Raw genomic sequence first — 27683 nt, forward strand, 5'->3', positions numbered from 1 at the left:
TCTAAAAATCCACTTCCAAACAAGCTATTTTTTACCAACACACCTTTGCTGGGATTAATACAAAGCATCTTGGAAAATGCTGGCACTTACCCAAATCTGCAGCTTCACCCTCTTGTCATTCCTGTAAACTGTTTTCACCTTGAAGTCGATTCCCACCGTGCTGACGAAGGCTGGAGTGAAGGTGTCATCGGCGTATCTGAAGAGGAAGGATGTTTTACCCACACTGCTGTTGCCAATGATCAGGAGCTTGAACATGTAATCAAAATTTTGGTCTGAAGTATCTTTCTGCCTGAATCTGGCATCTGTTACTGAAGCCATCTACAAAAATGACAAAAATGGAAAAAGAACAGATTTAAGAGCAGTTCAGCATTTGTTTTCCTTAACCGTGTACCATATGTTTAGGTTATCTCTCCACTTTCTAATGTCATAACCACTATATCTGCTGACTAAAGAGGTACACACTTTGAAATCTTCTTTTAAATCCTGGCTTTAATCCTGCTTAGTGTTCACTCGTGCTGGTAAGACTTCCAAACCCAAGAAACACACCTGTTGCACTGCTTTGTGTTTAACAGAATAACAGATGGCTACTGCAGATTGTTCAAATACTCATGGGGAAACAGCATTCTTTACTCCAGTGGCAGGGTGCCACTTCTGTTGCTCCAATAAACTGCAACCAAGAACTAAAATCTTTGACAGTGCATCCAACCGTGCAATTCATCAAGCAGCCTCCAAGGTAAATAAACCTAAATAATTGTTTTTACTACTTCTATGGAAAATCTGCATTTCTAGTGCATGCACCACCACCATTTTATCCTTACAAAAGTTCCATCCTCAACATTTACAGAAGAAAAAAATGCAATGGGAAAAGATGAAAAAACAGGAATTTCAGAACAGAAATATTGTTTCAATAGAAACTTTGAATCCATCCAACACCTATCTACTCCTAAGACTGCAAAAGGAATACACAGCACTCTATAAAATGTGAGGGCTCAGTGGGGATGCAGACAGCATTTGGAATAGATAAATTATGCCTTTTAGATTCAGAAGCAAAAAAAGCCAACACAATATGAATCATTAAGGGCCATAAGCAGCCCTGGCTGCTCTAATGTGTGCAGCTCAGACACTTGGTGGCAGGACGTAAGACTCACTTTTCATCTCTGGTTGTACAGAACACAACAACACAAACCGAATTACAACAGAGGAGGAAAAAGAAAGTTTACCTTTTAACAGATATACCACACTTTTAATCTCTCATGCTGTTTGAAACTACCACACATCAAATAAGCAAAGGTCTTTGGAATAATGACAGCACAGGTCTAATTAGCAGCTACTCATCCAAACCAGGCTGCTTGTGTGCAGACTCAGAAGGCACTGAGTAGTGACAGAAGTTTCTCCTTCACCCAGAATCCACAGAAGTTAATTTTCTCATCAACTCAAATTCACAGGCACCTTTGGGAACAAAACTCACCCCAATGTCTACTCTCAAACATGTGCCCAAATACCTTTCTTCTTAGCACATCTCACCTGTACACAGGACTTCAACCATTCACAGAAAAAAAAGCAGCAACAGCAACACCCCACAAACCCAAACAAAACCAAAACAAACAGTTCAAAATTCACAACTATAAACCAAAATGCTATCCCAAGGCAATTTAAATAGGGATGATAATTTAACTTAAATTTCCAACAGAGAGGAAACAAACCAAAAGCAACCCAGTTTAAACTTCAGTACAATATGCACAACAGTTTATCTCAGATTAAACATATGTAACTTTCTCACACAGAAAAGGGCTGGTGCAGCAGACATTTCGTTCACAGATTGCATTCACAAGGGCAGTTTCTGAAGAAATTTATCAGTAGCTCAATCATGAGCAGCTGCACTGAATGCATTACAATCTCCCCACAAGTATTTCTCTGTATGATACAGCAGATTCTGATATACTCTCGTCTGAACTTCAGCTGCTCTTCAGTCAGACTACAGTCCTTTGCAAGCACTCCAGAAAACACAAGCACAAATTTTCCTCTCATTAGTGTATCAGAAAACAGCTCTTCTACCCATGTGTTGTGGTTCATAGCAGGAATTTCTAAAATTAAGAATTCAACATCTGACTAACTTCCATTCAGAAACTCAGGCCAATGCACTACTTCCTTAGAAATCTCAGCTGCAAAAATTATGAATCAGGTGATTAGTTGATCTGTACCATCATCACACTGGACGACAGCAAATTCTCTATTTGAGTAATTTATCTTCCCCATACACATTTTAATTTCCCCAAATGCCATTGACAACACTCGGGCACTTGATAAAGAAGAGAAAAATAATTAAAATCTCACTTCTCCATTCCACTCACACAGGCTTGAAATAGTGAGAAACCCTCATCACTTGAAGCCTGGTATTTTAAAGATTCAGAGGCAGACCTTTAACAAAGATGAATTGCACTAATCATACAGGAATGAGTATCTTCTTTCTACCCCTGTCTTCCCAGAACCCTTCCACACACTCCAAGCTGATCTTTTAACTGAAGCACTGCTGCCTCTATTAACCCTCCTAGATTGCTCTAATCAGAATTGTACCTGGCTACAAATGAAACTTTCAGATCTAAGCTGAAAAAGCAATTACAGAATGTGGCCAGCTTGAGCAGCTTTGTTAGAAGCACAACACAGAGAATAAGATCAAATGATACTTGCCCAGAATGTGGGGCTGTTGTCATAGAAGCACAACCCTCGCTGGCCTCTGTGCTGGCTGAAGATGCTGCAGGTCAGTGCCTTGAATCACCAGAGGCAGTCAGACCACAAAAATTTTAAAGAAAACTCCATCCCCTTGCTTAAATTTGACTTTCCCCTTTCCCCTCTAGTGAATAGAGTGAAACTGAAAGGACTTTCATACTAATTTCTGATTACCTCTCTGATGGCAGATCATTACTGAGGCTGTGCTCCACCAGCACTTGGGCTGGAAGTGTTTGCAGGGCTACCCCTGAGTTTGTGTTTGAATCCTGAAGCCAGGGAACAGCAAAGCTTTCTCCTTGTCCTCTTCCCCTCCCTTTCTCTTCCCCACCTGTTGTCTCACTCCTGCTCCAAGCACTCCCCAGTCATGTCAGCCCTGAGGACCCAGCAGAGAGCTGGATAAGAGAACAGAGAGATCGCAGTTAAAAATAAACCCTCCTACAGCTTCTCCTGCTTTGCAGGGCTGTTTGTAAAGTTGGTTCAGTTCCTGATCCCGCATGGCTGAGGGAGCCAAGCAGAGGGGACAGAGCAGTGGGAAGTGGTGGCAGTTGCTATGCTACTGAGAGAAAGGTCCACAAAACCACATCTCCTGCAGGCCCTCTGCATCTGGAGGAAATTCTGCAGCACAGAGAAACAGAGACAACACGCTGAGGTTAGGCAGCTCCTGTCCAAATCACCCGAAGGCTCACTGAGCCATTGCTCCCAGGGGATTGTCCTCCCTCCTTGGTCCAAGGCCATTTAGCTGGGAGTATAACCCCTGCTCCCTGGGCATGCAGCCACAGATGCTCTTTTAGGATGGCTCCAAACAGAGCAGCATCTCTGCTGTTTCACACAAACACACAGCCCAAGGAGAGCTCTGTTACAGGTGACCAGGTCAAATGCAGCTGGCACACAGAGGGCAAAGGAGAGGCTTGTGACTGTTTCCATTTTGACTGTCCTGGATTAATCCTCAATAAAATACTTATAAAGGAAAGATTTTGCTACAGGATATAAAACCTATTACACAGAAGAGGGAAAAGCTGCCAATCAGACTGTCCTTGAGAACACTTCAGCATAAGACCTTGCATCATTTAGTTCTTTACCTGGGTAGCCCTCTTTTTTGTAGCTAAGAGCATACTAGTATTGACAATCTTTCTTCCCCATGTACATTAGCAATGGGAACAAGGTCTCAAACACAGCCACTTCCAACTAGTTTTGTGGGAATAGGCAGTTTTGTAGTTCTGAGATACTGTATTATTTCCCTGTTGAGGAAAAAGCCTGCAGTGTGAGCTCATCTTTTATTAGACAAAGAAACCACATAAGAGCAGGATGCTGCAAATGCTCTAAAGCAATAAAATCTTAATCAGAGCTTATTAGCCACCAAAGAATATATTCCTAGGTCAAGGTGGCTCTCCTGCCTTTAGTTTCTATTTTGGTCTAATGAATTTTAAAAGAAAAAAGCCTGTTGCCCTAAGACACCTCCATGGGAAACCAGCCTTTGTTGTTTTTAGTGCTCACGGAAATGTGTCACATAGATGGATCCAAACAGCTGTGCTACTCAATGTGTGACCAGCATCATGGTCAAGGCTCAAACTGGTTTCTAGTGCAACACAAAACATCAAAGTGCTCCTGTTCTGAGGAATCACCGAAAGTGGTCACAGTAAACCCTGCTCTGCAACCTTGTCGGCCTACAGCCAACTTCAGCAAAAGTTTAAAGTGTTGGTTAGAAATCAACTGATGTATCTCCCCATTTATGTATTGCCAGGAGCAAATGGCTAAGGTTCACTTTTAGTGCTGCCAGCCCTTACAGTTTTAGCTACAAACTAATGGAGGGCTGTTCTTTATCCTCTCACAGACAAGAAACGACAAATCCAATCATTACCTTGGAAGGTTACATGTCTCTTAGTTAGCAACCACATGGGTGTGCTCACAGACATGCTGTTTCCACATCCCATTCTCCCTCACAACAGTGTGAGAAAGCCTGAATCTGGGAAAGAGTTTCCTTTTCCGCTGTCAGTCACCCCAGTTAACTGTGAAATTTTGTCACACTGATGCAACTTATACTTCAAACTGCCCTAAGACAAATTTGCAAATTCAACTTGTTATGAACATGTGTATTCTCTACGCTACGACTTCTGGGCAGTTCTAGCAATAAAAGCATCTTTTAATATGCTTCATTTTTAAAGCTAAAACTGTAGTCTCCTATATTTGTCTTGTGTTATTTAGGACCAGTAACAATTTAAATGTGACAGTTTAACCATTTCATTATCATCCACTAACACATTTCTTCAATTAAGCAGATGAGAGGATGGGGTGAAATCACTACTCTGTATTTCTACAGTAACCCATGAGACTGCAACATAACTTCTTCTCAAAAGCATTAATACCTTGTGTATTTTTCCCCAAAATGTTTTAGAAAGTGGATTTGTTATATTACTAAAATATTCTAGTTCACAAATTACACATCTACGTCCGTTTTCTATTATAAAACCTCACTCCTTTATGTGCTCTGTCATTGGAAAATAAATACTGTTTTCTTTTTCAGAAATTAAGTTCAATTCTGAACCAGATTTCTACCAAGCAATGGAATTTTTTTTTTACAGCCAATGTGTGCTGACCTAAGGATAAAGCTCATAAAGGAAATAAGGCTGTGATCTTAGAGACTTACAAATGCTGTTCTACAAGAGAGATCTATCAGAAGCAGAAAACAGAATATGAGCAATTAACATAACTGCTAATAAACATTGCAAGCGATAGTTACCAATTTAGATCTATAATCCATGAGAGAGATGAAGGCTTTGCTGTAAGTATATGAATCAAGAGAGTGGTCACACTGTTGAACCTGTGATGTAGAAGCAAAAGGATTACAATGATTATAATAAAGATGAATAACTAGAATATTAGGTAAGGGAATAATGGGTAGGCAGGTTAGGCTGGGAACACAGTGCTGTGTAAGGTCTGAGCTTCTTCCACAGAAGGTAAAGAGGAAAGTCCTGTAGTATACAAAGTGAACAGAAACAGTGCTTGAATTAGTGAGATATCTTAGATAACAGCAAACATTTGAAGACATCAGTTTAAAGTTTTTTAAAGGGAGATTATCTTTACTAATTTAGAATCAAAGTTCCAGATAAATCTCACAAGTAGACAGAAAACCTTAGATAGGAATCATTACACGTTTCCTAAAGAAAGGCAGCAAAGCAAATGGAACCAAGAAGCAGCTGAAATCCCTCTGTACACATGAGTGTTTTACACAAAGCCTGGATCAAAGTCTACCATGCTACAAAGACAACTGCAATAGGATGTGGAAATATCTGCAACTTAAAGAACATCTACACAAAAATATCTGCCTTAAAGTAATAATTATTCCAGATTTAGAGCAGAAAAACGTAGCAGAACATACCTGTCTTTTTCATGGCTAATACAATCTAAATGCCAAGTTTTTCTGGTGCATTTCCTCTCCAGTAAGTCAGTGTACAGCACCATTTGTCATCCTGACTTCCATTATCTTGCCTTGTGGAGACTGCCAAAACACCTGGGCACACTCAGACCTTATGTAAGTAACTGGCTGCAGCCACCTACTCCGGGCCAGAATTTGGATCAAAGACAAATCCTTTCTCAGGATCCACACAATTGACAATCACCTCACTTGGCAACACAACAGCAGCTTGGTCTTGTCCAAAGTATTGCACGGTTTTTTGGTATCAGTTACGTTTCCTCCTGCTCTCACAGCCCTGCCCTCTGCAACAGCTTCTCCCTGTGGCAGCCTCTGGCTCACACTTCAGTACTGTCCAGAACTTGGCTTTGGGGTGTCATCTAAATGCCACTCAACTGACAGACCTAGAACAAAAATAATTCAACTCTCTACACAGAAACTCTATGTTTATTACTTTAAAAATTTGAGCTCTTCATCTCAAGTGCTTCATCTTTAATAAAATTCATTTATTAATAAGTCCAGAAGTCTTTACGAGAAGATGCTTGTAGTAGATTTGTTCTGGAATTTACATGCTACAAAAAGGTTCAATATATGCATAACAACTAAAGGATGAAAACTTCTACGCAATGTCAGTGGTTATTTATTTTCATTACCCATTTAGACTTGGGAACATAGGCTTTAAAAAGAGCTTTTAAAGGGTTTCTAAGAACTTGCTGGGTTTGAGACATGAGTCATGAATCAGTAGGTATCACTTTCTTGCCATCTGACTTTACAACTACATTTGGTTTGACTGCTGTTAGAAAGATTTCCTGGAGTCAAACATCAAGCCATGCCTCTCCCACTTCCTGCGCGACATTCAACATCCTCAAAGTCCATTTTAGAGCCACAGGAAAATTCTGGGGAGGGAGGAATCAGTCCCTCTAATATCACGACAACAAAAAAAATTAAAGAAATAGAAGTTTCCACTTTTCTACTCTCTTCTACGAGTGTTGAGTGTTTGTCACTCTTTTACTATCATATGGTTCCATGGTTCTTGGTAAGCACACTACTCCAGAAAATACTGAGAAAAATATTTCACAGTAAAAAAATCTCCCCTAGTAAAGGGGACCCACTAACTGAACTCAGATCAGCTGTCTCCCAAAGGATGCAAGGAAGAGGGGATTTTTATCTTCCCAATGCCCTAAAGAGCAGATGCAGAGACTTCCACAATTCCCTGAATATTCTGTTGAATTTTGGAATCCTGGAGCCAGCCAATTTCTAGGTCTACAGAACTGCAAGCTGAGCCTGACCCGAATCCAGCCCTGTCCCAGAGAGAACAGTGCACACTTATGAGGTTGACTGCTGTTACAAAACTCCCCATCTTCGAAGCCCTTCCTTCCTGTCACAAACACTGCAGCGATGGCCGAGACAACAGAAATCCGGAATTCAGTAATTCAGTCCCCTTCTCATTGGATCTCCAGCCTTAAAGTTCTGCCTCTCTTTCTCAGGAAGGAACTGACAATAGTGAAATACTTCTGATCACCTCACTGCTGAATACACTGAAGTAGCAGAGACATAAAAGCACCCAAAGCAACACACAAGATGAATCTGTACCAGCTTTGCTACAAGACACATGTGAGTCCCTGTTGATCCTTCCCCAGCTGGAAGGCAGGGCACAGCTACATTCTGCCCTGGGATATAGCCCTCCAATGAGACAGTCATGACTGTGCCCTCCCAGAGTGTTGGAAGATAAGGGAAGTTCAGGCATATGATGGCACTCACCCTATCTGGAGCTAGAGAGAAGCCATATGCAGATTCAGGTAGACACTCCTCCATCAATAAGCAGGAGACAGAGATTTTTCTGCATTACCAGGTCTAAAAGCTTTCACTTAGAGGTAAAAACAAGCTGTTGTTCTCACCAAATCAAGTGACCAGAGACTGGAATTGTCTTGTAGAACCACCTGCAAACCAGAATCACACAGAGACAGGGCCAGCTTAGGATGCCTCTGCAGTGCAGAAGTCTGATTTGCTGCTTTTTATCCTCTTCCAAGCAAAAAATCTGCAATGAATAAGTTAATTCATTTCTCTGTGCTACAACGTTCTCCCATGCTGCAAAGTAAGCCACCTGCTAACTGGGATTACAAGCACCCTCACACTTCCCATTTTTTAATGAGCTAATACTTCCAAACATAAATCTCATTGCATATTTCAAATATCAAACACTACTGCAACTAAGCTAAGCACACATTTGCAGGAGCTCACTAAATATGCAGAACCTGAAGCACAAGATACATTTTTATGGCAAAAAGCATGCCTGAAATGACCAGTTCAGGACATTTCTCAGCATCAGCCATTGAGAACTGGCTCAAAAACCCCTACTTTTCAGCCCAGCTAGTAAGAAAGAATAGACATGTACCTACTGGGGAGGACATGAGAGCCCTTCCTGGCACCACAACCAGCCAGCGTGATGCAAGACCCTGAACTGTGATGCTGTGACCTGCACGTTTAAATCTGGAACTGCATGAAAACATACGAAGATGAAGGTAAGAAAATCCATCTCTGAACTACACAGCTAACGTAACTACGACATGACAGCCATCATGTTAACAAAAACTAAATGCATTGCTTTGCTACACACAAGAATTACTGCTATTAAAACCTAAAGCCAGTAAGTCTTATCATTTTGTCACCTGAAAATATATTGGGTCTGCAAAGAAGGCATCATGATTTTGCCAGAATTGAATAGGAAGCTTGATTTTAATTTTAATTTAAGTCTCTCTTCTGACTTATACTATAAATTGTTATGATAAAATTGTCCGGAAGGCAGCGAAGTCCCAGTAAATGCATAGAAAACCACCTCCAGGATAGCAAGCACAAATAACAGGAAATAAAAGCTTTTAATTACACACTTCCATAAAGCAGTGTATGGATTCAATTTTGTGCCCTCAATAACCCAATAGCAGTGCTCCCATGATTTGTTAAAAACACACGGATCAAAACTATAGCAACTTCCAGCAACACCTTTACCTTTGGAAGGGAAAAAAACGTTCACAAGAGAATGTTATTTGGACAGAGAGCTAATCCAGGCAACTCTGAAGCTTTGCAAACTATTATTTGCACAACTGAGAGTGCAGCACTGGGTAAGGAATTAGTGATGAGAAAAAAAAAAAAAAAAGCAGGAGAAGTCAAAACCAGATTTGCCACCAAAGAATTTCACAGAAACATGTTCTGAGACCACGGTCTTAAGTTGTCTCAGGACATGGGAAAATCCGCGTTAAAATTATTTCTTCCCCCACACCCCCCCAACCCCTTTTTTTTTGGACAAGTTACTCTTAATTTAGGCCAGATCAACCTGATGCACTGCACAAGCACGCGACACGTCGCTGCTCGTAAGGAAAGGCCAGCGTGGAGACAAAAACCTTGGGAGGTGAAAAGGTGGAAGCCACTCGTGGCGGTGCTGGCGACACCGCAGCGGTCCCACGGGCTGATGCTACCGCGCACATCACCGGCACTGCCGGGCTGCTGGCAAGCCCCGAGAAAACCAACGCGTCGTCCCAGAACGCACGGCAAAAACATACCACATGCGTTTTGTGCGGCACTAACCGGACAAACTGGAGAGTTTATACTTTTTATGAGCTAAATTACAAGATGGATCCGTTTGGCTTGCTGCGGCGGGCTCGCTGCCAGAGGCTGTAAGTGCGGTGTAGGTACGGGCAAGTTCGCTTCTCCCGCTGTTCGGCCGGGCAGCGGCTCTGCGGTGAGGGCTCGGGAGGGCTGGGCAGGGTCCCTGCCCTGCTCCATAGTGAGCAGCCACGACGGCAGCGGGTGCCGCGTTTCCCGGCAGTGCCCACGGCCGAGCAGTTATTGTCACCTGCTCCCCCTCCCCGAGCCGGCACTGCCCGGGGTGACGGGCACGGGCGGGTCACACACCAGCTGGAGAACAGCCGGGAAGGCCCCGCTCTCCCGCCTCTCCCCCCGCGAGGCTGAGGGTATGTTAGAGATAAGGCAATATTATATCGCCTCTCATTGCTGGGAAATGTTTATTTTAGAGATGGAACTGCCGTTGCCCTCTCCGCCCCGCCGCTCCCGAGGGCTGCCCGTTACACCACACCTCGGGGCACGGAGCACCCACCGGGCGCTCGCCCGCCGGCCACCTCCTGCTTCCCGTCCCGCGGAGCCCGGGGAGAGCCCCGACGCTCGGTGCGAGGAGGGCAGGAGGAGTTTGTGGGTCCCGGTGGGGATAAGAGGCGAGGAACACCGCCAGCCCCCTCCCCGCCACCTTCGAGGGGAAGCAGCCTCGACGGCGCGGGAGGAGCCCCCTCAGAGGGGCTGCGGCTCTTACCTGCGGCGGAGGAGCGGTGGCGACGAGCCGAACCGAGCCGGGACGAGCCGAACTGAACTGAAGCGAAGCGAAGCGAAGCGAAGCGAAGCGAGCCGAGCCGAGCCGAGCCGAGCCGAGCCGAGCCGAGCCGAGCGGTCCCGCGGCCGCTGCTCGCGTGGCGGGAGCCGCCCCCCCGCCGGTACCTGGGGCGGCCCCGGGGGCGGAGCGCGGCGGGCGGGGGCGGGGGCCCACGGGGAGCGCGGGAATGGGAATCGCCTCAGGCGCTCCTGGAGCCCCCGCGGGCAGGGTAAACGTCCCGGGTACGACCCAAACTTGCCATTCTTATCGCACTTTCCGCACGGGCTGGGATTCTTACCGGTAGCACTGTTAACTCTGAAGCCTAGCGATGGCCGCTGTGGCATCGGGCGCTACATTTCTGCCGGTGAGAAGACAAAAATTGAGGCGGTGGCTGCGATCTAAGTCGTTCACATAAAGGAGGTCTGACAAAGAGGTTGTGGTGGACCCTCTTAGCTTTAAAACCCTGTAGAGCCCAGAGAGACCTGACTGCGGTCTGTTCCTTTCTGGGAAAGCAAAATAGCCTTTAGAGATGATGCCGTAGACAGAATTAACAAAATACTAGTTTTTAAAAACATTAAACATTATGTGTGGCATAACTAAGAAGGTGCTTCCCTAACAACCAGCAAAGATGTCAGGATTTAATCAGGTGCCTCAGCATGAACACAAGGCCTTGCTGGGTCCCAGGAGAGGCTCCTTGTGAGGGGAGGCCCGAGCAGGAAGTGCTTAAAGGTTCTGGATTTACAGGGTTTCTGTCTTCAGGAAGCACATCTGAACTCAAAACCCCAAAACTTGGGGGTGCAGATGTCTCTTCACCCTGCTATGTCCTCCAGAGCACTGCTGCTTTCTTCTCAGTCTCATTGTGCCTCCTGTTTGATGTGCAGTACTTTGACTCAGCTTGGATAATGCCTACACAGCACAGGAATAATTTTGTCCACTTGTAAAAGCTTTTTGCACATCTGGTGATCTTCAGCATCTGATCCTCAGCTCTGATCTTTGGTGGTCTTCAGACTAGCTCGTACGTCAACCAGTCCATGGAGCAGCTTGAGCTTTATAACAGTTCAGCCACTTATAAAGGAGCCTGACAATTGGATTTATTGCTCCTTTTTGTCCAGAGCAGTTGACTAGTTACCAGTATCATGAGAATGCAGAAATCCAGGGAGCACAGTGCTATATGACTAGCGTATAGCTAAGGTGAGCATTTCAGGAACAATCACAGGAGAGATGCTGAGCAGCTTTAAAGAACACCTCTCCTCTCTGCAGCTTCTCCATTTGACTCAAGTGAGAGCTATCTCCCAGGTGGCCCAATTCTACCCAACATCAAGAGTAATTTTCTACCCTCATCTAGAATAAAAATGTGTATTTGCCATCAAAACCCCAACTAAAAGTACTGTTATATAAACCAGGCCTGATTTAAGCCTTAAGCAAACTATCAGTTTTGTGTAGGCAACTAGAAATAATCAACAGTGTAGCAAAATCTCAAGCTCATTACAGCAAGTATTATAGAAGGCTTGACACCTACAAAAGTCTTTCCAGCTCCTTGTAATCCACTTGTTGCTTTGGGATAGCTGATCTCTGCCTTTGCCAAAACCAGACTTCTCATCAACCCAACATGGGCAGAGCTCTTCTCTCAGTCTGCTGTCTGATGCTCAGTCTAGAAAACCATTGTGATCCCACAGCCCTATAAAGCACCAACACAATGCAAATGGTCATGAGCACATACCTGCACCTTTGATGCAAAGGACACATCGTGGTTGAGGCTCACTTGGGCATCTGGCAGTGATCACCGGATTTGACACCCCATAACTGCAGCCACAAGCACTGTTCAATCCTAATTTCCAAAGGCTTTTCCAGATTTCATGCCACCCCTGAAACACCAGTGTTTACCTACATGCCCTTTCTTAGCCAGGGATGACCAAAAGAAGGCATGCACCCAGGTAATTAGGAGACAGGAAAATATGTAGTGATTTTTGCTGTCTATCACCTTGTTTAGACATGTTTCTATAATTTATGGAGTGAATATCTTTTGCTCTCCTAGTGCACTTCCCTTCCAGGTTTTAATGTTGTACAGTCATGAATTGCTGACACCACTTCCAGTGAGGGAGATCTTTGTTATTTTATATTTATAGATGGGGAAATAAGGAAATAGGAAAGAACTCCCACAAGCACACGGAGGTGGAAGAGCAGATGCTGTGCTTTATCTTGTTTTCTGACATGTGGATCTATCTCACTCTCTCACAGCAGACATGAGAGCACATTTATCAAGCACAACATACATACTCTACTACTCTCAACATTTTTTATTCAAAACACTGCATCCTCACAGAGTGCAGTTGATCTGAAGAAACAAATTCAATCTTTTCTGAAAAGGGAATTTAAAAAAATTAATTTATCAATTAATGTATTGATTTATTTATTCCTAAAGCAAGAACAGCACCAACACAGTTAAATCAGCTGTTGTCTAGGGGAGACAGGTAAAAACAACAGACCCACAAACAAAATCCTCCTTGTTTGAATAGGCAGTACTCACCCAGATGCTTCTCCACTTCAGTGTGGAATAAAGAGCATGTAAGGCTCATGCTGTGTCCCTAGGACGTGTGGGAATTTCATTCCCTTTAACAGGGCTAATGCACCCAAATCCTCACAAGTGGCTCTTTGAACACTATTCGTAATATCAGAAATAGCAATATAAAGTGACATCCAAATTTGACTGTGCTGCCAGTGCAGCTTCTTTTATGCACAGCATGTTATGTTGTGACCTGAAGCACTCTCAAAAAGCAGGGAGAACATCTGCAGTTGTTATCAATTAATATTTCTGCAGCACATCTACCTACTTCATGCTGTGCATGTGCAAAATGGTCCAAAAATGAGTATATACCCGCAATGGAACTCTAATCAGCAGCCAGTTACCTACAGCCTTAGCCAAACTCAGTCCACACACTCCTCCTGCCCTTCAGCTCTGTTCCAGCTCCTCCCTTGCCCTGACTTGGAGTGGTAACAATGGGATCATGACCTTTTGAGAGGGTGGAAACTCTAGGAAGTTGGTTCCCCTTCACTCCCTATATCACAGCAGAGACATGGGAAAAGAGGAGGAGATTCCTGTGTTGGCGGGAGGAAAACAACACGGGAGCAGCACCCACCCACTTGAGAACCCATGCCCAGGTCGTACCCTGCCTGCTTTCCAAATCCTGCCTGCTCCCCCCATCCTGCCTGCTCTCACATCCTGGCTGCTCCCTGCACCTTTCCTGATGCCTGTGCCCCGTGCTGGGATGAGAGCCAGCACGGGCTGGTGTGTAACAGCCTCTCTCACTGTTCTGAGTCAGAACTTGGAATGCTGTAAGCACAGGTCAGCCAGTCCCTGATTCCAGCATAGCTGTGAGGAGAGAGGTTTGGGGTATCTATTTTTTTTTTTTTTGTCCATAATTTAAGGCACTGCAGATTTCACCATCACAAAAAGGTGCCATGACATTTTTCACAGCTTGGAGAGGATCACTCAAGCTTTGGTCCCTGTTCCCATTGCCTGTGACAGGTCACAGGGGCTGGCTGGCACTTGTCAGTGAAGATTCCTCCTCCTTGGATGGTGCTGACGTGGTGGCACTGGGCTGGCGCTGCAATGGCAGGAGTGGTGCTCCCTGGACAATGGCAGGCCTGGGAACTGTGCACAGCCACACCTTACTCTAGACAAACTTTGAGAGGAAAAGCAAACTGAGATTATTTGACTAACTGCTTAACAAATCAGCACCTGTTTCTTCGAGAAGGAAAGTGGGAATGGGTTAAAATGCCAAATAGTTTTAAGACAAAGTGACTTTTAACATTTAGATAGACCTTCATTATTGTTTCCTGGTTCCCTCCAGGCAGCAACCTTCCCTCTCCAGTCAGTGCCAAAGACAACTTACACAGCTGTCTTGAAAGGGGATGCAACCTTTTAGAGAAACTTCATCTTTGGCTTTGCTGTCTTTGAAATGGGCGTGGATTTGCAGTGACTTCCCCTTTTCATCCCACTCTCTGGAGACAGCTCTGTTCAGAGTAATTCCATCTTTATTGCTTTCTGAATCTCCATCCTCATGCCTCAAGTTTAGATCCACCTATAGCGACGGTTGTCAAGGAATAGCCCTGGAGTGGCTCTCCTGGCTGGGTAAAGCCAAGCAAGCATAATACCAGGTCAGCTGCAAATAAATATCACAGCATAACATAAATGCAAATACCTCTCCCCTTGCCAAAGGAGAAGTTTCATCACCTCCAACGATATATGACCTCATATTCAAAGGGGTTTAATAATATTTCACTTCAGAGCTATTCATTACAGGAGCTCTAAGTGAGCTCTGAGTGAAATGAAGCTCATTAGCAGTTTGATACAGGCCAGACACGGTGGCAAGGAGAGAGCCACAGGGACAAAAGAGTGCTTGAAGTAGATGACTCCCAAACTCGGCATGCCAGGATGACAGATGGGACACTCTGGCCATGCAGGCATTCTTGGTTGTTGCAGTTTTGTTCCCTGCTGCTAAACACGGCAAAGGAAAGGCTTCCTGAGTCTCCAACTGACACTTCCTTAAAGCCTGTCCAGCCTCAGGTGCACAAAACAACCTCTGCTCCCAGGCAGCCAGATGGGAGCTGCAATCCAGGCACTCCCTAATTAACTTTGGGGTTTTTTTTCCTCTGTAGGTTGTTTCTGGAAGAAAGGGAATTGACAGAATGTTTATTTACATAAGATTGATTCAGCCTGGCAGTCTCTGGGTCTGTACTAAGAATTTTGAAGTGTCTTTGGGTTTTTTATCACCATAGAAGGAGGAGAAGCTGAGAATCCAAGGGGATTTCTAGATGCATCTGAAGAAGTGATCATGTAAGAAACTGCGAGTCATACACAGATGGGCAGCACAAGAAACAAAGCTGATGGGGGCAAACTAATCTGAGGCCTTGGTTACTGAGCAATGCTGCAGGGTATCATTAACTTCTAACACAGCTACAGGAAACACTGACCTGCAAGCAGCTTCTCTAAGCCCTGGGGACTTGCTTGTGTGCATAGTCACACAACGTACAAAAAGCAACTGCTAGGTGGATCCCTCTGCACAGAAGAAAATGCCAACCATCTGTAACACCTTATCAAGATTATAAAGAAGGATGTAAAGAACCTGTAGTAGGAGATGGCAACAACAATGTCCAGGTATGAAACTAATGGGTAGGAAAGAGAAAAATACTTAAGTGACAGATCAAAAGTAGGTTCACCCTGCAATCCAGAGATGTGAAACAGCTTTTACACAAGTTAATCAGTTGTCCCTAGAAATCAAGCTGTGACAGCACATAAACCACATTCTACTGAGTGCCCAGCTAGACACCAAGCAGGACAGCAAGTGCCAAGCTCCATCCTGCTACAGAGGACAAAGGCATGGTCTAGAAAACAGCAAATGGAAGAGAGGGTGGGGAAGCTGTACGAGCTCACTGTGTCTGAACATACAGAGGTAGAAAGGATTAGAGAGAAATGAGGCATCTGAAGATCAGAGTAAAAAGGGTCATGAAATAAATTTTTCCTTCCAAAGTACTCAGTCTGAAAGGCATGAAGTGCTAAGGAGAGGAGATGCAGGAGAGAAGATGCGAAGGAGGATAATTTTGAATCGGGCTTAAATGCAAAGGATGAAGCACATTGCCTGTACCTGTCACTTAAGGGAGATGTCTGTGGATGAAGAACTTTCTAAAAATTACTTTGAGGCCACATTGCTTCAGGCATCAGAGCATTTTGCAAAGAAAGGGACACTTGATGTACATCCCACAGGCTGCAGCTTCACTGCAGAGATAAGAGCAGGGCAGAGCTGCTGCAAAACTATGTGTGGAAACGCACAGAGGTGCACCCTGCTAATTTGCATCAGAGATTATTTTTTAATTATGATCCGTTGAATCCTATCCCAGATGAACATGCAGAGTCCTCCCCCTGGTGGCAAGTAAAAAAGCCAGAGCAAAGATTTTTTAGTCATGTCAATCTGAAGCTCTAAATAAAATGAACATCACATAGGAACTATTTTTTATTTGATCAACTGATAGAGCTGGGGGAAAAAGGAATATTTTGCACAACACAAACTCTTTTCTAAGGCTTATATAGATTTACTTTGAGGTTGACATGAGAGTAGCTGCTGAGTTCAATTCCACTGTTAATTTATTAGACAATTTGCAAGAGAAGCAGAGGATAAAGCCTGCATAGTAACTATTAGCAGCTAAGCAGGGTAATTGCAATGTGCAATAATCCCATTAATACCACTGTGTCCTTGTCTTTTAGTACCCAGTTGAGTTTTGGTGCCTAAAATTCCTTAGACACACTGGTCTGGAAAGTAAAATTCCTAATAGTGCTGAACAGTAAAAATGGATTCAGTAAACAAGTTTGGTTTATTGTTATATTGTCATATGGGTTTATTTTATTATTATAAACACTTTTTCCCACCTAATGTCCTCAGATGGCTCTTCAGTTAAGTATCTGTAGAAAATCATCTCCTTGTTTGTTATGGGAAGTTATGGCAAGTGTCTTTTGGACAGGAATTTTTGCTTGAGATGACTAATTTGGTGGCTGAGGGGAGAGCAGTAGGTGTTTATTTTGGCTTGACTATGGCTTTCAACACTGTCTCTCAAAGCATCCCCATAGACAAACTGATGAAGTACAATCTAAACAAATGGGCAGTGAAATGGATGGAAAACTAGCAGAACAGCTGGCCTGAAGGAGGTTCATCATTAGTGGAGCACCCTTGGTTGGTACTTTTTAACACCAAACTGAGCAAACTGACAGATGATAAAAAGCTGGGCAGAGGAGCTGATGTCCATGTAACAGTGGTTGTGGTGCCACTGAGGACCTCAACAGGATGGAGAAGTGGGCAGGAAAGGTTGTCAGGAGGTTCAAGAAAGGGAAATCCAAAGTCCCTCAACTGGGGAGGAACAACCTGTGCACGAGTACAGTCTGCAAATCTGTTTTGCTGCACAGGAGAAGATGAAAATCCAGGTAGAGAACAAGCTGATCATGAGCCAGCAATGCACCCATGTGACAAAGAAGCCCATAGCATGCTTGGGCTGCATTAGAAAAAGTGTCCCCAGCAGGTCAAGAGGGGTGATTTTACTCCCCTCTGTTCTTCTCTTCAGTTCCAGTAAATAAACACATTGCCTTCAACAGTGTGGGTAGTGTAAGAATGGCTGATTTGTAATTGTATGGAAAAACAAATGATGTCTCTTAATTATAAAAAGGAGAAACATACAGCTGTGACAGTCAACATTAATAATCACTGCAACACAAACAAAAACCTACCCCCCCATGCTTAAGAATGTAAAGCTATGCCCTTAACCACAGAACACTCTCTGCATGCTTATGTTTAAAAAGGTTTAATTTTTTCACCCTGGTACAAAAATACAGTACAATGTGATGGCAAGGCATTCGCCAAAAAACATTCAAAGAATAAAAGGGGAAACCCCATAAAGCTTCAACATAACCCACCCTCACTTGATGGAACAATCAAAAGGTGAGTGCATAAGGAGAAAGTTAAATTTCTGCCCAAAGGCAAATAAAGATGAATCACACAGTTTTACACAAAAATACATTTGCAGAGCTGATAATTCACATGCTTGGACATTCATGAAATGTATTCTACTTGGTGTAGTGGCAGAATTCATGGTCGTGGATATCTAGAAAACAACTGGCCTAGGAACATGCCCCAGTGATGGGAATGCCCAGTGAAAACTATGGGATCACATAACACCAGTGAGAAAAGAGAAATTCAACCCTGATTAGTGTTAAAATGATGGCTATTTCTAGCTTTTCCCATCACATTGTCCCCAAATAGCATTTTCCCTACACACCTCCCTTTTAACACCAAATATTAGTGATTGCTCAAACACACAGAGATGTGTTTGCACATTACCCAGCTGCAAAGAACCACCACAGTGCAAACTGCCAGGCAGAGAAAACACTGTAACTGTTTTATGTGTGTGTGTGAACTCCAAATAGGGTTTAACCTAACATTCTTGTCAGGGGAATTATGTCCCTTCAGTGCATCTACATTCTTGGTCTGTTTAATCATTTCCTCTAGGTTTTGAAGCGATGAAAAGGTATCATTCAGTGTATTCATTATAGCTCATCTCCCAGGTGCTTTTTGAAAGCATCACCTGTCAGCTTCTCCTGGGCCTCTTTCATCCCTTGGACAACTGAAAGATTACACAGAGAGACACCAACTATTAATCTAGGGGTGAAAACATCAAGGTGAATTGGTAATGAAAGTGTTTTAACACAGTTACAGAATGTAGAGCTACAGATTAATCTGTAAGCAAAAAAAAAAACCCAAAAAACAAAACAGTCCTGCACCCTTTTCCCAACTATGTGCAGCTGGATCATGCAAATTCCATGACTTCCCATGCCAGAAATGGAGACAAAATTAGATCCTACACTTTTAGTAGGTATTAAGGTGAATCATGATTCTGAATATGGTCCCTGAAGCATTAGAGCATCACTCACTCACACTGCATTTAACCACTCCCAGTTATATTTTAACATGATTTCTCTCTACTGCCAAAGCTTCATCTCACTAAAAATGCACTTCAAACAACTTGGCACATACCTTGATCAGCGTTGGTATAGAAATACTTGTAGCTGGGGTTTCCCCTCTCATTTATGATTTCTGGATGGACTTTTCCACTAGGGTCTATGAAACAAGAAATCCAACAGGAAATTTAGGTGGAAACAGTAAGAATGCAGTGCTGTGTAAGGACACAACAGCTGTGGACGCCTTACCCATGAAGAGGATTCTGGGAATGTAACCTCCATCAGGACTAAAGGCTTCATCCTTTGGCTCTTCATCATCCTACCAAAGCAAGGTAGGAGAGAGGAAAGGTATTAGCAAGACGTCTAACAAAACATGGTGCCTTTTATAGAAACATGTTATTGCCTTCAGATTCATTTTACCCTGAGCAATTTGCATCTTGAACAGACCTTAAGTAACTGCAGTATCCTCCACACTCAAAGGAAAGAAAGCTATTTTTACATGTGTAAGTATAATTTGTGAAAATAGTAATATTTTTTCTCATCTGTCAATTTGCATTACCCACCCCACTCTGGTATAGGAATGTTTAATGTACTGAGAGAATGAACATAAATTCCTTTCTTGTGGAAACTGATTCACACAAGGTATAAATTGCTAAAAAATTGCAACAACCAGACTGGAAAAAAGTATTTTTTAAAACAATGAGATCTATCAATCAATCCTGAATGCCTGTTCAGGACTGCAGGATTTAGGATGTACATAAAATAGGGTGCAATCAGTTGAGACAGATTCCAAATGCTTCATTATTAGGCAGACCATGGATACAGAGCAGAAGGCAGCCTACCTCAAGGTTGACCATAACAAAATTATGGGCAAGTTCAGAGATCTCCTTGGATTCAGCAAACTTTGGCTTTAAAGCTAAATTAAAAAATAAAAATAAGAGGTGTGTAAAAACAGTGGAAAATATTTCAGATTGTCATGTCAGTATCAAAATCTCCACTTCATCCCTCCCGCTGGAGAGGTGGCACTTTTCAATAGGCAGTGAGTAAATGGAATATATGTATCCAACCCTTCCAGCCAAGCTTGGAACAGAAGGTACCTGAAGCAATTCTTGCTTGGTGGCCACGGGCTGAAGCCTGCCCAGCAAATATAGGTGGTTATCTTTGATTCAGTGCAACAGGAGCAGAAATCCTGCTGTGAACCACCAATCCCACTCAACTGCCTCACCCTTTAAGGTTCAGCCATACACCCAGCTTGTTTGTTTGCTGTGGCACTGCCATATTACACTACTCTCAAAGAAATACAAATACCATTCGTTGCATTTTGGATGCAAAGGTCACAAGTCTCATGGCTACATGATTTCTATACAAAGGTTCATTAGCAATTTCAGCAAGCTCTAATATTAAATGCACTTACCTTTGCAAGCTCCACACCAGGACTTGTGGATGATAACCATAAGAGGCAAACCACTAACATAAAAGAAGAAAGAATACTGTCAGAGAAATTCTATTACATGTACAAATCAGATGAAAAGAGATTACGTGGTGCTCTAAGATTGTCTTGCAAAAAGTTACCCAATCTTAAAACGTGATAATTTATTATTGCTGCCAGCCAATAACTGCTTGTGTAGAGGAGGAAACTTTCTCTTCTTAGTTTGGATTTCTCAAATACACAACTGTTCATGCTTTTTTCTCTCCTGGATTACTGGAAGTGGTTAATGACAGCAGCTTCTTGAGAGATCTCAGGATGGATTTTCACGGCTGCTTAAGGCAATCCACTGGGTGACAATCTCTCCCCACTACAGCCCATATGTCTCAGTCACCTCCTGTGACTGAGCAAACAGCAAACCCAATAACCCAGCAAACCCTTTGGCTGCCTGCATGGTTTCCTACACATTTGTATGCTGAAACTAATTGTGATGGATGTGTCCAATACCAGGGCTAAGAAGAAGAGGGGGTCTGTGAGGAACTGCAGCCTAAATAAGGTGCAATGCAAAAGGAAGTTATTTTTGCTTTCACTCTTTCCAAATAATTCATTTTACCTTTACTAGCTATGCTACCCAGAGTTTCAGTTTCCATATAATAATAATATGGCTTCCAGAACAGTAATAACAGCCTAAAACTAGGTGAAGAAGAGGAAGGAACATGGAGAGAACATCCTACATGGATACTTGTTTTAGGATCTGCCAAGCAAAGCAAACTCTGATTGTAAAAGCCTTCTCTGATTGTAACTCTGCACCATATTCAGGAGTAAAAATAAAGTCAAATGTTCATACACGTGAATTATTAACACCTTTGCACACAACATTAATTACTAGCAGAACTGATGTATGGGTTTTTCTTTAGCTGTAAATAGACAAAATCTCTACTTAGCAGTGTTCAGTAAAGAACTTCAGAATGAGGAAAGGGTGAAAAGCAAACCATTAACATTTAGAATTGTTCAAACACAGATTTGCCATCTATAATTAAGAGCTATGTCATCAATTTTGTATCTGTTTGCGGTAAGGAGCAAGAACACACATTTCCCTAGTAAAGCTTGCATTGCGTCAGTGCCCTCTCCCTGATGCTGAAAAAACACTTCTTTTCATTGCTTCTATTGAGAGTCCAAAATTATTTTGATTCTCTACAGAAGACAGGCTGATTTAAGACTGGATTTAAGATTGTTCTTATCATCAAGGATCAGTGATTCATGTTGAAAGAGCTCAATCTGGTGATTTGGTGGTTGGTACGACCACACACTTTTTAAAGAGAAATTTTAAAAGCAGATTTTAAATTAAAGTGGTCACATGCTTGAAATACCAACTCTTAGTGAGAGCACACTGAGGTTTGAGATAATTGATGTGTTTTCTCGGCTTCATTCTCTTTGCTTTGACTGGTAAGATTAATTTATTTACATAAAACCATTTTTATAGTAATTTCTCAGTTCTGCAGTGCATAAAGCGCCTTAGCAGCTGGTGTGTCACACACTGTAGCTGAAATAACCCTTCCTGCCCCACTTCACCATTCTGTCACAGTGAGCACTACACATAAAATTAAAACCAAAAGCCACCATTTATTAGAATGAGGAATGAAGCATCCACCGGAAAGTGAGACGTTTATACAAGCGGTACCCAAAATTATGAGAAACTACCCACCACAGCCAGTACAGACTCAAGAGTTTCACACAGAGCAGACGCTGTCATTTTAGCTAATTTTTCCTATGACAGCACTCATTCTTCAGAAATTTGTGTTTTTAAGGGTGTACAATGATGACCTTGAAGAAAAAAGACGTGTCCAAGTTACTTCAGTAAAATAGTCCCGCAAGTAAATTAAGACTTTACTCCATTTAAGGCACACATTTTATTATTAGACCTGAAACAGAGAAGTTTGAGTTTGTTATGCCAGCACCCTTTTACAGTGCAGAGTTGAAAACTTCTCTTGGGCTCAGTCAGATTTTTTGAAACAGTCATATCCTAAAAATACAGCCTGTTCCAGTTCTGGACCCGAGGTCTCTTCTGCAGTTTGACATTATCTGGAGGCAGCTCTGGAAAAACAACCTTCTTATTCCAATGTGTAGGGAAAAGTTTTCTCTACAGTCATCACCTTTTGCACTTTCACGCCACACTATTTGATTACTGAGGTTTGTGTCTCCACAGGAGACTTCACTTGCTTGGGGATGCACCAGTAGCTCTCCTTTTTGCAGGATGCCAGTGGGGAGAACGCAGGGGTGAGGAACTACTTCCCTAGAGATCCTCCCAGCAGCGCAGCTGGCTCGGCCGCTGCAGGGACACGGCCCCTTCTCAGAGCTGCTTCTGCCAAGCGCTCCGATCCCCGGCAGGTCGGACCCGGGCTCTGCAGGGTCTGTGCCTGAAGGCACGTCCTTCCCGCTGCGAGTACTTCGGGGCCGGACCACCGCCACTGCTGGGTGGCACAGGTGACACTTCACTGGATGCTGCGGCTCAGGTACCGCAGGAACATGCTGGCCAGCTGGGGCAGGTTTTCATCGCTGGGCTGCATCTTGGTGTAGCTGATGAACTGCCTCCGCAGCCGGCTCAGCTCGGCCACGCTCACCGGCCGGCTCAGCACCAGCCCCTCGGCCACGCCGGGGACGCGGATGGTCTCGCCGGGCTGCGCCCCGCTCCTCTGCGAGGCCAGCACGGCGGCCAGCACGTCCTGGGTGACGCGGTCCAGCTGGTGCAGGAAGCCGCAGGACTGCAGCGGCTGGGTGCGGGTGGCGCGGTGCGGCGGCGGCGGGGCGCTCTCGAACAGCGCGGCGCGGATGGCGCCCAGCGGCAGCGCCTCCTCCCCGCGCACCGCGAACAGCGGCCGGTCCCAGCGGCAGCCCGGGTCCGGCTCCTCGAAGGGCGGCTCGTCGGGGCCGCCCGCGCCGCCGGCGCAGTGCAGGACGCAGCGCGCCGTGCCCGCCTGCCGCGCCGCGCAGTACAGCTCGTAGCGGATGCTCCGCAGCTCGTTGCCCGCGTCCACGATCACCACGTCCCGCCGGCTCAGCCGCCGCTCCACCTCGGCCCGCAGCGCCGCCCGGCCGCCCTCCGCCTCGGCCACGACGTGCGCCGGCCGCTCCGGACCGCCCAGCGCCTCCCGCAGCTCGGCCGCCCGCCGGCTCTTGCCGCTGCCCGGCCGCCCGCACAGCACCACCAGCGGCATCGCCCCGCCAGCGACACCCGACCCGGACGTGGAGAGACCGCTTCCGCCGGTCACACACACCCGGAGCTCGGCCCGGCCCCGCACGGCCCCCGGCGCGCTCCTCCTCCCAGCACGGCCCTGGCACCCCGACACCGCCCTGCCAGGCGTCCCTCTTAGAAACGCCATCGCAGCAGCTGTTGGAACGAACGGACCGCGCCCTCACCCGCAGGGAACTTAAAACCGAGAAGTCCCCAGCATCCTACGACATTGTGCAGTTTACACAATCGAAGGTTTGAAACTTCCCAGACCACCGGCTCTGGTGCATCTCACTTGATGCATCCCAGATAATTTTATGTAATTTTTCATCTCATGATTTATGGTCAGACTTAGAAAAAAAAAAATGTATTTTTGCGAGCAGATCTGTGCAATGAAAGGAGAGTGTGGTTCACGCCCATCCCATCCCTTGCTGCAGGGTCTCTCTGAGCAGGAACACCAATCCTACCTAAACCCGAGAGCTCAGACCTTGCCATCCCTCCCACCCTCCTCTGTATCATTTTATACCTTGCTATGCTGCACTGCAAAGCAATGCTACAATTATAACTGTAAATACTTAATCTATTTTTTTTAAATGCTAAAGTATCAAGTTATAAAAACTTGTAAGACTTCTGAAGTGTACCATCTGGGTTAATTCAGTGTCTACACTGGAGTGTAGAACTTGCCAGATGGATCAGTTTGAGAGCAGAGCTAAATTAAACAGCAAGCCTGGAAGGCATGAGCAATTTCTGCTCATGTCAGCATTGCCAGATCTAGGTTATAAAGTTAAAATACAAGTAGAATTTATAAGCATGTCATTCTGCTTCTTGCATTTTAACAAGAAGCAGAAGAAACTCCGAGAAAAAAAAAAAAGTCAAGATGTCATTTTTCACAGAGATAGTGTTCTTTTTAGAATTTAAGCCTAGCCCAAACCAGGTTCTGTTAGTTCACAACAGTTTGGAACTTCCAGATTTTTGCTGCAGATGGAAACAAAATACCTCATGCTGAGGCCTCATCTATACAGGCACAGGGAATTTTAGGGGAGCTCTTAGCACTGCTGAGTTTAAGGGTATTGAGCACCACTTGCACTTGTGTGTTTCAGAATTGTACTTTACTGTGATAAATAATTATTTTCTTGTTTCAAAGACATGCTAGGGCTTCAATCACTTAATTAGGCTGGAGTGATTAAACCTAGGTGGTGTGTTAGTAAAGTTAACAAAATTCTCTATTTTCTGTAGGGATCTGAAGAGTCTCCTAAACCACCCTCACTTTTGTTAATAGAGACTCTTTTCTATGATTAAATTTAGGGCTTAAATAAAACCTTTGTGAGTATTTCTGAAGACACATTTCTGTGTTTAAAACTAACAAACATACCTGGCTGCTGCCTCTTTCTTCCCATCTTCTAGTGTTCTCCAATGAATATGATCTCCAAAACCTGCCAGAGAGAAGGGTTTAGAAATGCTGCATAATTTAACATGTCAGCTAACAGAGGAAAACAGCCCACCCCTTGAGAATATTTTCAACTCATTTTATATTCTTTTTTTAAAGCCAACTATAGCCCCACTTCAGGACAGATTTTTGCAAATACTTACAGCCCACATAGTGGTATGAGAAATCCCACTGAAATTAATTAACATATTGAATATTTCTATATGTGTGTAAATGACACTGAAATCCCTCAGACAGATAGTAAAATTGAAATGTCTTCTGATTATTCTCCGTTCTTTTTCAACCTGTGAACATTTATTATCTGAAGAATGACAAATTAAATGTCAGCATTTGGCTTACTAAATCCACTGAAGGTGAACTAAACTGAATTAGAAGAATTTCTAGGCCAACATATGATCATTAATTGCTCTAAAGCTATTATGCTAAGTATTCCTGCTGATGATAATTTCATGGAAGAGCAAGAAAGAACACCATCACACAGATTTCTGAGTGTTACAGTGACTGAACAAAGCAGGAAAAATTTTATCTGCCATCTAGATAACAAGTCTTGTTACATCAATTGACATAAGAGTGAGTCAGTGTGTGTTTAACAGCTGCAAAGCAGTGACTGCCAGGGTTGGGTTATTTTAGCAGCCAACACCGCATGTGGCCAAAAGCCACCTGGAGAGCTTAGATGAAGGAGATCCAGGAGCTGTACAAAGAGAAATTCTCTTGGAACACCACCTCAGAGGTCTTGGTTCCAATAATTAGCAATTACTGTGCTGGATGGCCAAACACAGGCCTCAGCTTGCCCCTTCCCATCCCTAAGGGTTCAGATTAGCCAGGAACCCAAGGTGCTGAGGGGAGCAGATTTTGGAAGCTACACAGAGATCAGGAGCCACAGACTGCCCAGTGCTGACACAGGGGAACATGGACATTGTCTCCAATAGACAGCTATGACAAAGAAGCTGAAGAAAGCCTGAAGCAGCATCAGCAAGTCTTCAGGACACCTCAGTTCAGCATCCGGGAGGTGAGGACAGTGGCACAATGTTTGTGTTACCTGATCTCTGCTGATAAGAGCAACTGTGAACCTAAATGATGCAACACATCAAAGACATGAGCTTACAGCAGGGTGGGAATGCCTGTTCCTGTCCCCCTGTACACACACGGCAGCTGCTGAGGCAGCCTCGGACACCAGCTCAACATCCCAGAGCAAAACCCAGCTGGATTAGCACAAGGCACGTTTACCCCGAATATTGACACGTCACCTATTTCAGTCAAAGGCCAAAATGTTAAAACAGGGAAAAGCTTCTATTATTCTATCTGGGAAACACTTTTCAAAAGCTTTTCTATATTTCAAACAAACCCCACTTTGTGGTGAGCTTCAGTGTGTTTTTAAAAGCATTGCCCAACACATTACAGAGTGTATATTTTGAATGAAAGTCATCTGGGGAATTAAAGGGTGAATGACTGGCTGGGATCCACACCACAGCTTTCCTGTCATTGATCAAATTGGTTACAGCCAGCCTCGTTGTAAGGTAAAGAGGAGATTTACCTCTACGGCAAAGCCACCACTTGAGGCTGAAGCTCAGGCCCCGGGTGAACCGGGCCATTAGACACGGTAATTAGACAAGGAGCCTGGGCAAGCCAAGAGCGGGGTGAGGAGCGGTCACGAAGGGCAAGGGAAGCCGAGGGCGGAGGGAAGGGCCATTCATCGCCTGCCAGGAGCCCGGCGGAGGCCGGGCAGGCACGGGGCACTCGGATCAGGGGTACCGAGGGGCTGCTCCCCCAGGGAGCCCCTCAGGAGGGCTGCGGCCAGAACCGAACCACCGCGGCGGAGACCCCGCAAAGCCCCCCGCACCTCCGGACCCCAAGGCTGCGCTCTCTGCTCCCGCGGGCTGAGGGGACCGGACCCGCCCCGAGTAGGGGCAGAAGTTGGGGAAAGCCCGAAGAAAGCGTTTGTCTGACCCTTTCCGAGCCCTCCCGCGGCGGAGGCGGCGCAGGCCGCCAGCACCAGGCACAGGCAGAGGACGGAGGCTACCGCGGGCTGAACCTTCATGGTGTCCGCACGGGCAGCGGCGACACCCGGGTACGGCCCCAAACCTCCGGATAGGACAGGACCCGCTTAGCTGGATTTTTTTTTTCTTTTTTTTTTTTCCTCCCCGTTTTTTTAAAGCCCAGGAAGTGATGTGTGGCGGATGTGGGCGGTGCGCCGCCCTCACGGCTCGTCCCGGGAGTGCTGGGGGCGGCGCCTGGCGGGAATGGTGTGGGGGGGGCTCGGGGTGAGCTCAGCTCCTTACAGGGAGCCCCGGGGCAGGAGTCCTCGCACCGGGGCCCCAGAGCCCTGGCTACTCCCCCTAGGCAAACCCCAGTGTTATCGCGACAGGAGCAGGCAGCGGTGGGAGGGAGCTAGTTCCAGATTTATTTTCTCCTTCCCAAATAAACCCTTGTGTCGCGCTGCTGTCCGGAGTTACCCAGCTGTCGGGAAGGCAAAACCGACCGCAAGCGCAGGGTGTAAGGGGGGGTTCCCTAAGGGGGACTGAGCGAGCGGTGACGCGTTTGGAAGCGCCGCGTCCTGCTTTTGGGTC

At 44.9% G+C, this 27683-nt stretch overlaps 3 protein-coding genes across 6 annotated transcripts in view; all 3 read right to left on the minus strand.

Annotated features, from left to right (window-relative positions):
* The window catches only part of RAB3B (RAB3B, member RAS oncogene family), a 50733-nt gene extending 40150 nt beyond the window's left edge, over window positions 1–10583 (minus strand). Inside the window, exons 1-4 of one of the 4 annotated variants that reach the window (XM_062497740.1) lie at window positions 8536–8610; window positions 8035–8076; window positions 5465–5545; window positions 91–318 (exon numbers count right to left, since the gene is read on the minus strand). In XM_062497740.1, coding sequence (XP_062353724.1) covers window positions 91–318; window positions 5465–5545; window positions 8035–8076; window positions 8536–8547 — 363 coding nt within the window. In that variant the 5' untranslated portion in view covers window positions 8548–8610. Of the gene's footprint in view, window positions 1–90; window positions 319–5464; window positions 5546–7897; window positions 7919–8034; window positions 8077–8535; window positions 8611–10457 lie in introns of those variants that run through there. The other 3 variants (XM_062497741.1, XM_062497743.1, XM_062497742.1) reach the window with 3 other exon arrangements.
* A 7294-nt stretch (window positions 10584–17877) lies between these two features.
* Window positions 17878–27565, minus strand: TXNDC12 (thioredoxin domain containing 12). Its single transcript, XM_062497744.1, has 7 exons — window positions 27064–27565; window positions 25042–25102; window positions 20429–20481; window positions 19857–19930; window positions 19264–19333; window positions 19091–19174; window positions 17878–18680 (listed from the first exon to the last, which is right to left on the minus strand). Exons 1-7 carry the CDS (start codon window positions 27152–27154, stop codon window positions 18604–18606), a joined length of 510 nt encoding a protein of 169 aa, XP_062353728.1. The 5' UTR covers window positions 27155–27565; the 3' UTR covers window positions 17878–18603.
* Window positions 22177–24148, minus strand: KTI12 (KTI12 chromatin associated homolog). The gene has a single exon (XM_062497738.1). The coding sequence runs from the start codon at window positions 23818–23820 to the stop codon at window positions 22933–22935; it is 888 nt and encodes a 295-aa protein (XP_062353722.1). The 5' UTR covers window positions 23821–24148; the 3' UTR covers window positions 22177–22932.
* Window positions 27566–27683: the final 118 nt, after the last annotated feature.

The sequence above is a fragment of the Cinclus cinclus genome, chromosome 8, assembly GCF_963662255.1.
Source record: "Cinclus cinclus chromosome 8, bCinCin1.1, whole genome shotgun sequence".
Lineage (NCBI taxonomy): Eukaryota > Metazoa > Chordata > Aves > Passeriformes > Cinclidae > Cinclus > Cinclus cinclus.

Bases quoted from the DNA above. Each gene is read 5' to 3' on its own strand.
- KTI12 (XM_062497738.1), bottom strand. From the start codon at position 23,820: ATGGCGTTTCTAAGAGGGACGCCTGGCAGGGCGGTGTCGGGGTGCCAG.
- TXNDC12 (XM_062497744.1), bottom strand. From the start codon at position 27,154: ATGAAGGTTCAGCCCGCGGTAGCCTCCGTCCTCTGCCTGTGCCTGGTG. The intron at 19,931-20,428 runs GTAAGTGCATTT...TTTTTAATTTAG, and splicing joins CTGGTGTGGAGCTTGCAAAG to CTTTAAAGCCAAAGTTTGCT. The intron at 19,175-19,263 runs GTAAGGCGTCCA...CTTGTTTCATAG, and splicing joins TCCCAGAATCCTCTTCATGG to ACCCTAGTGGAAAAGTCCAT.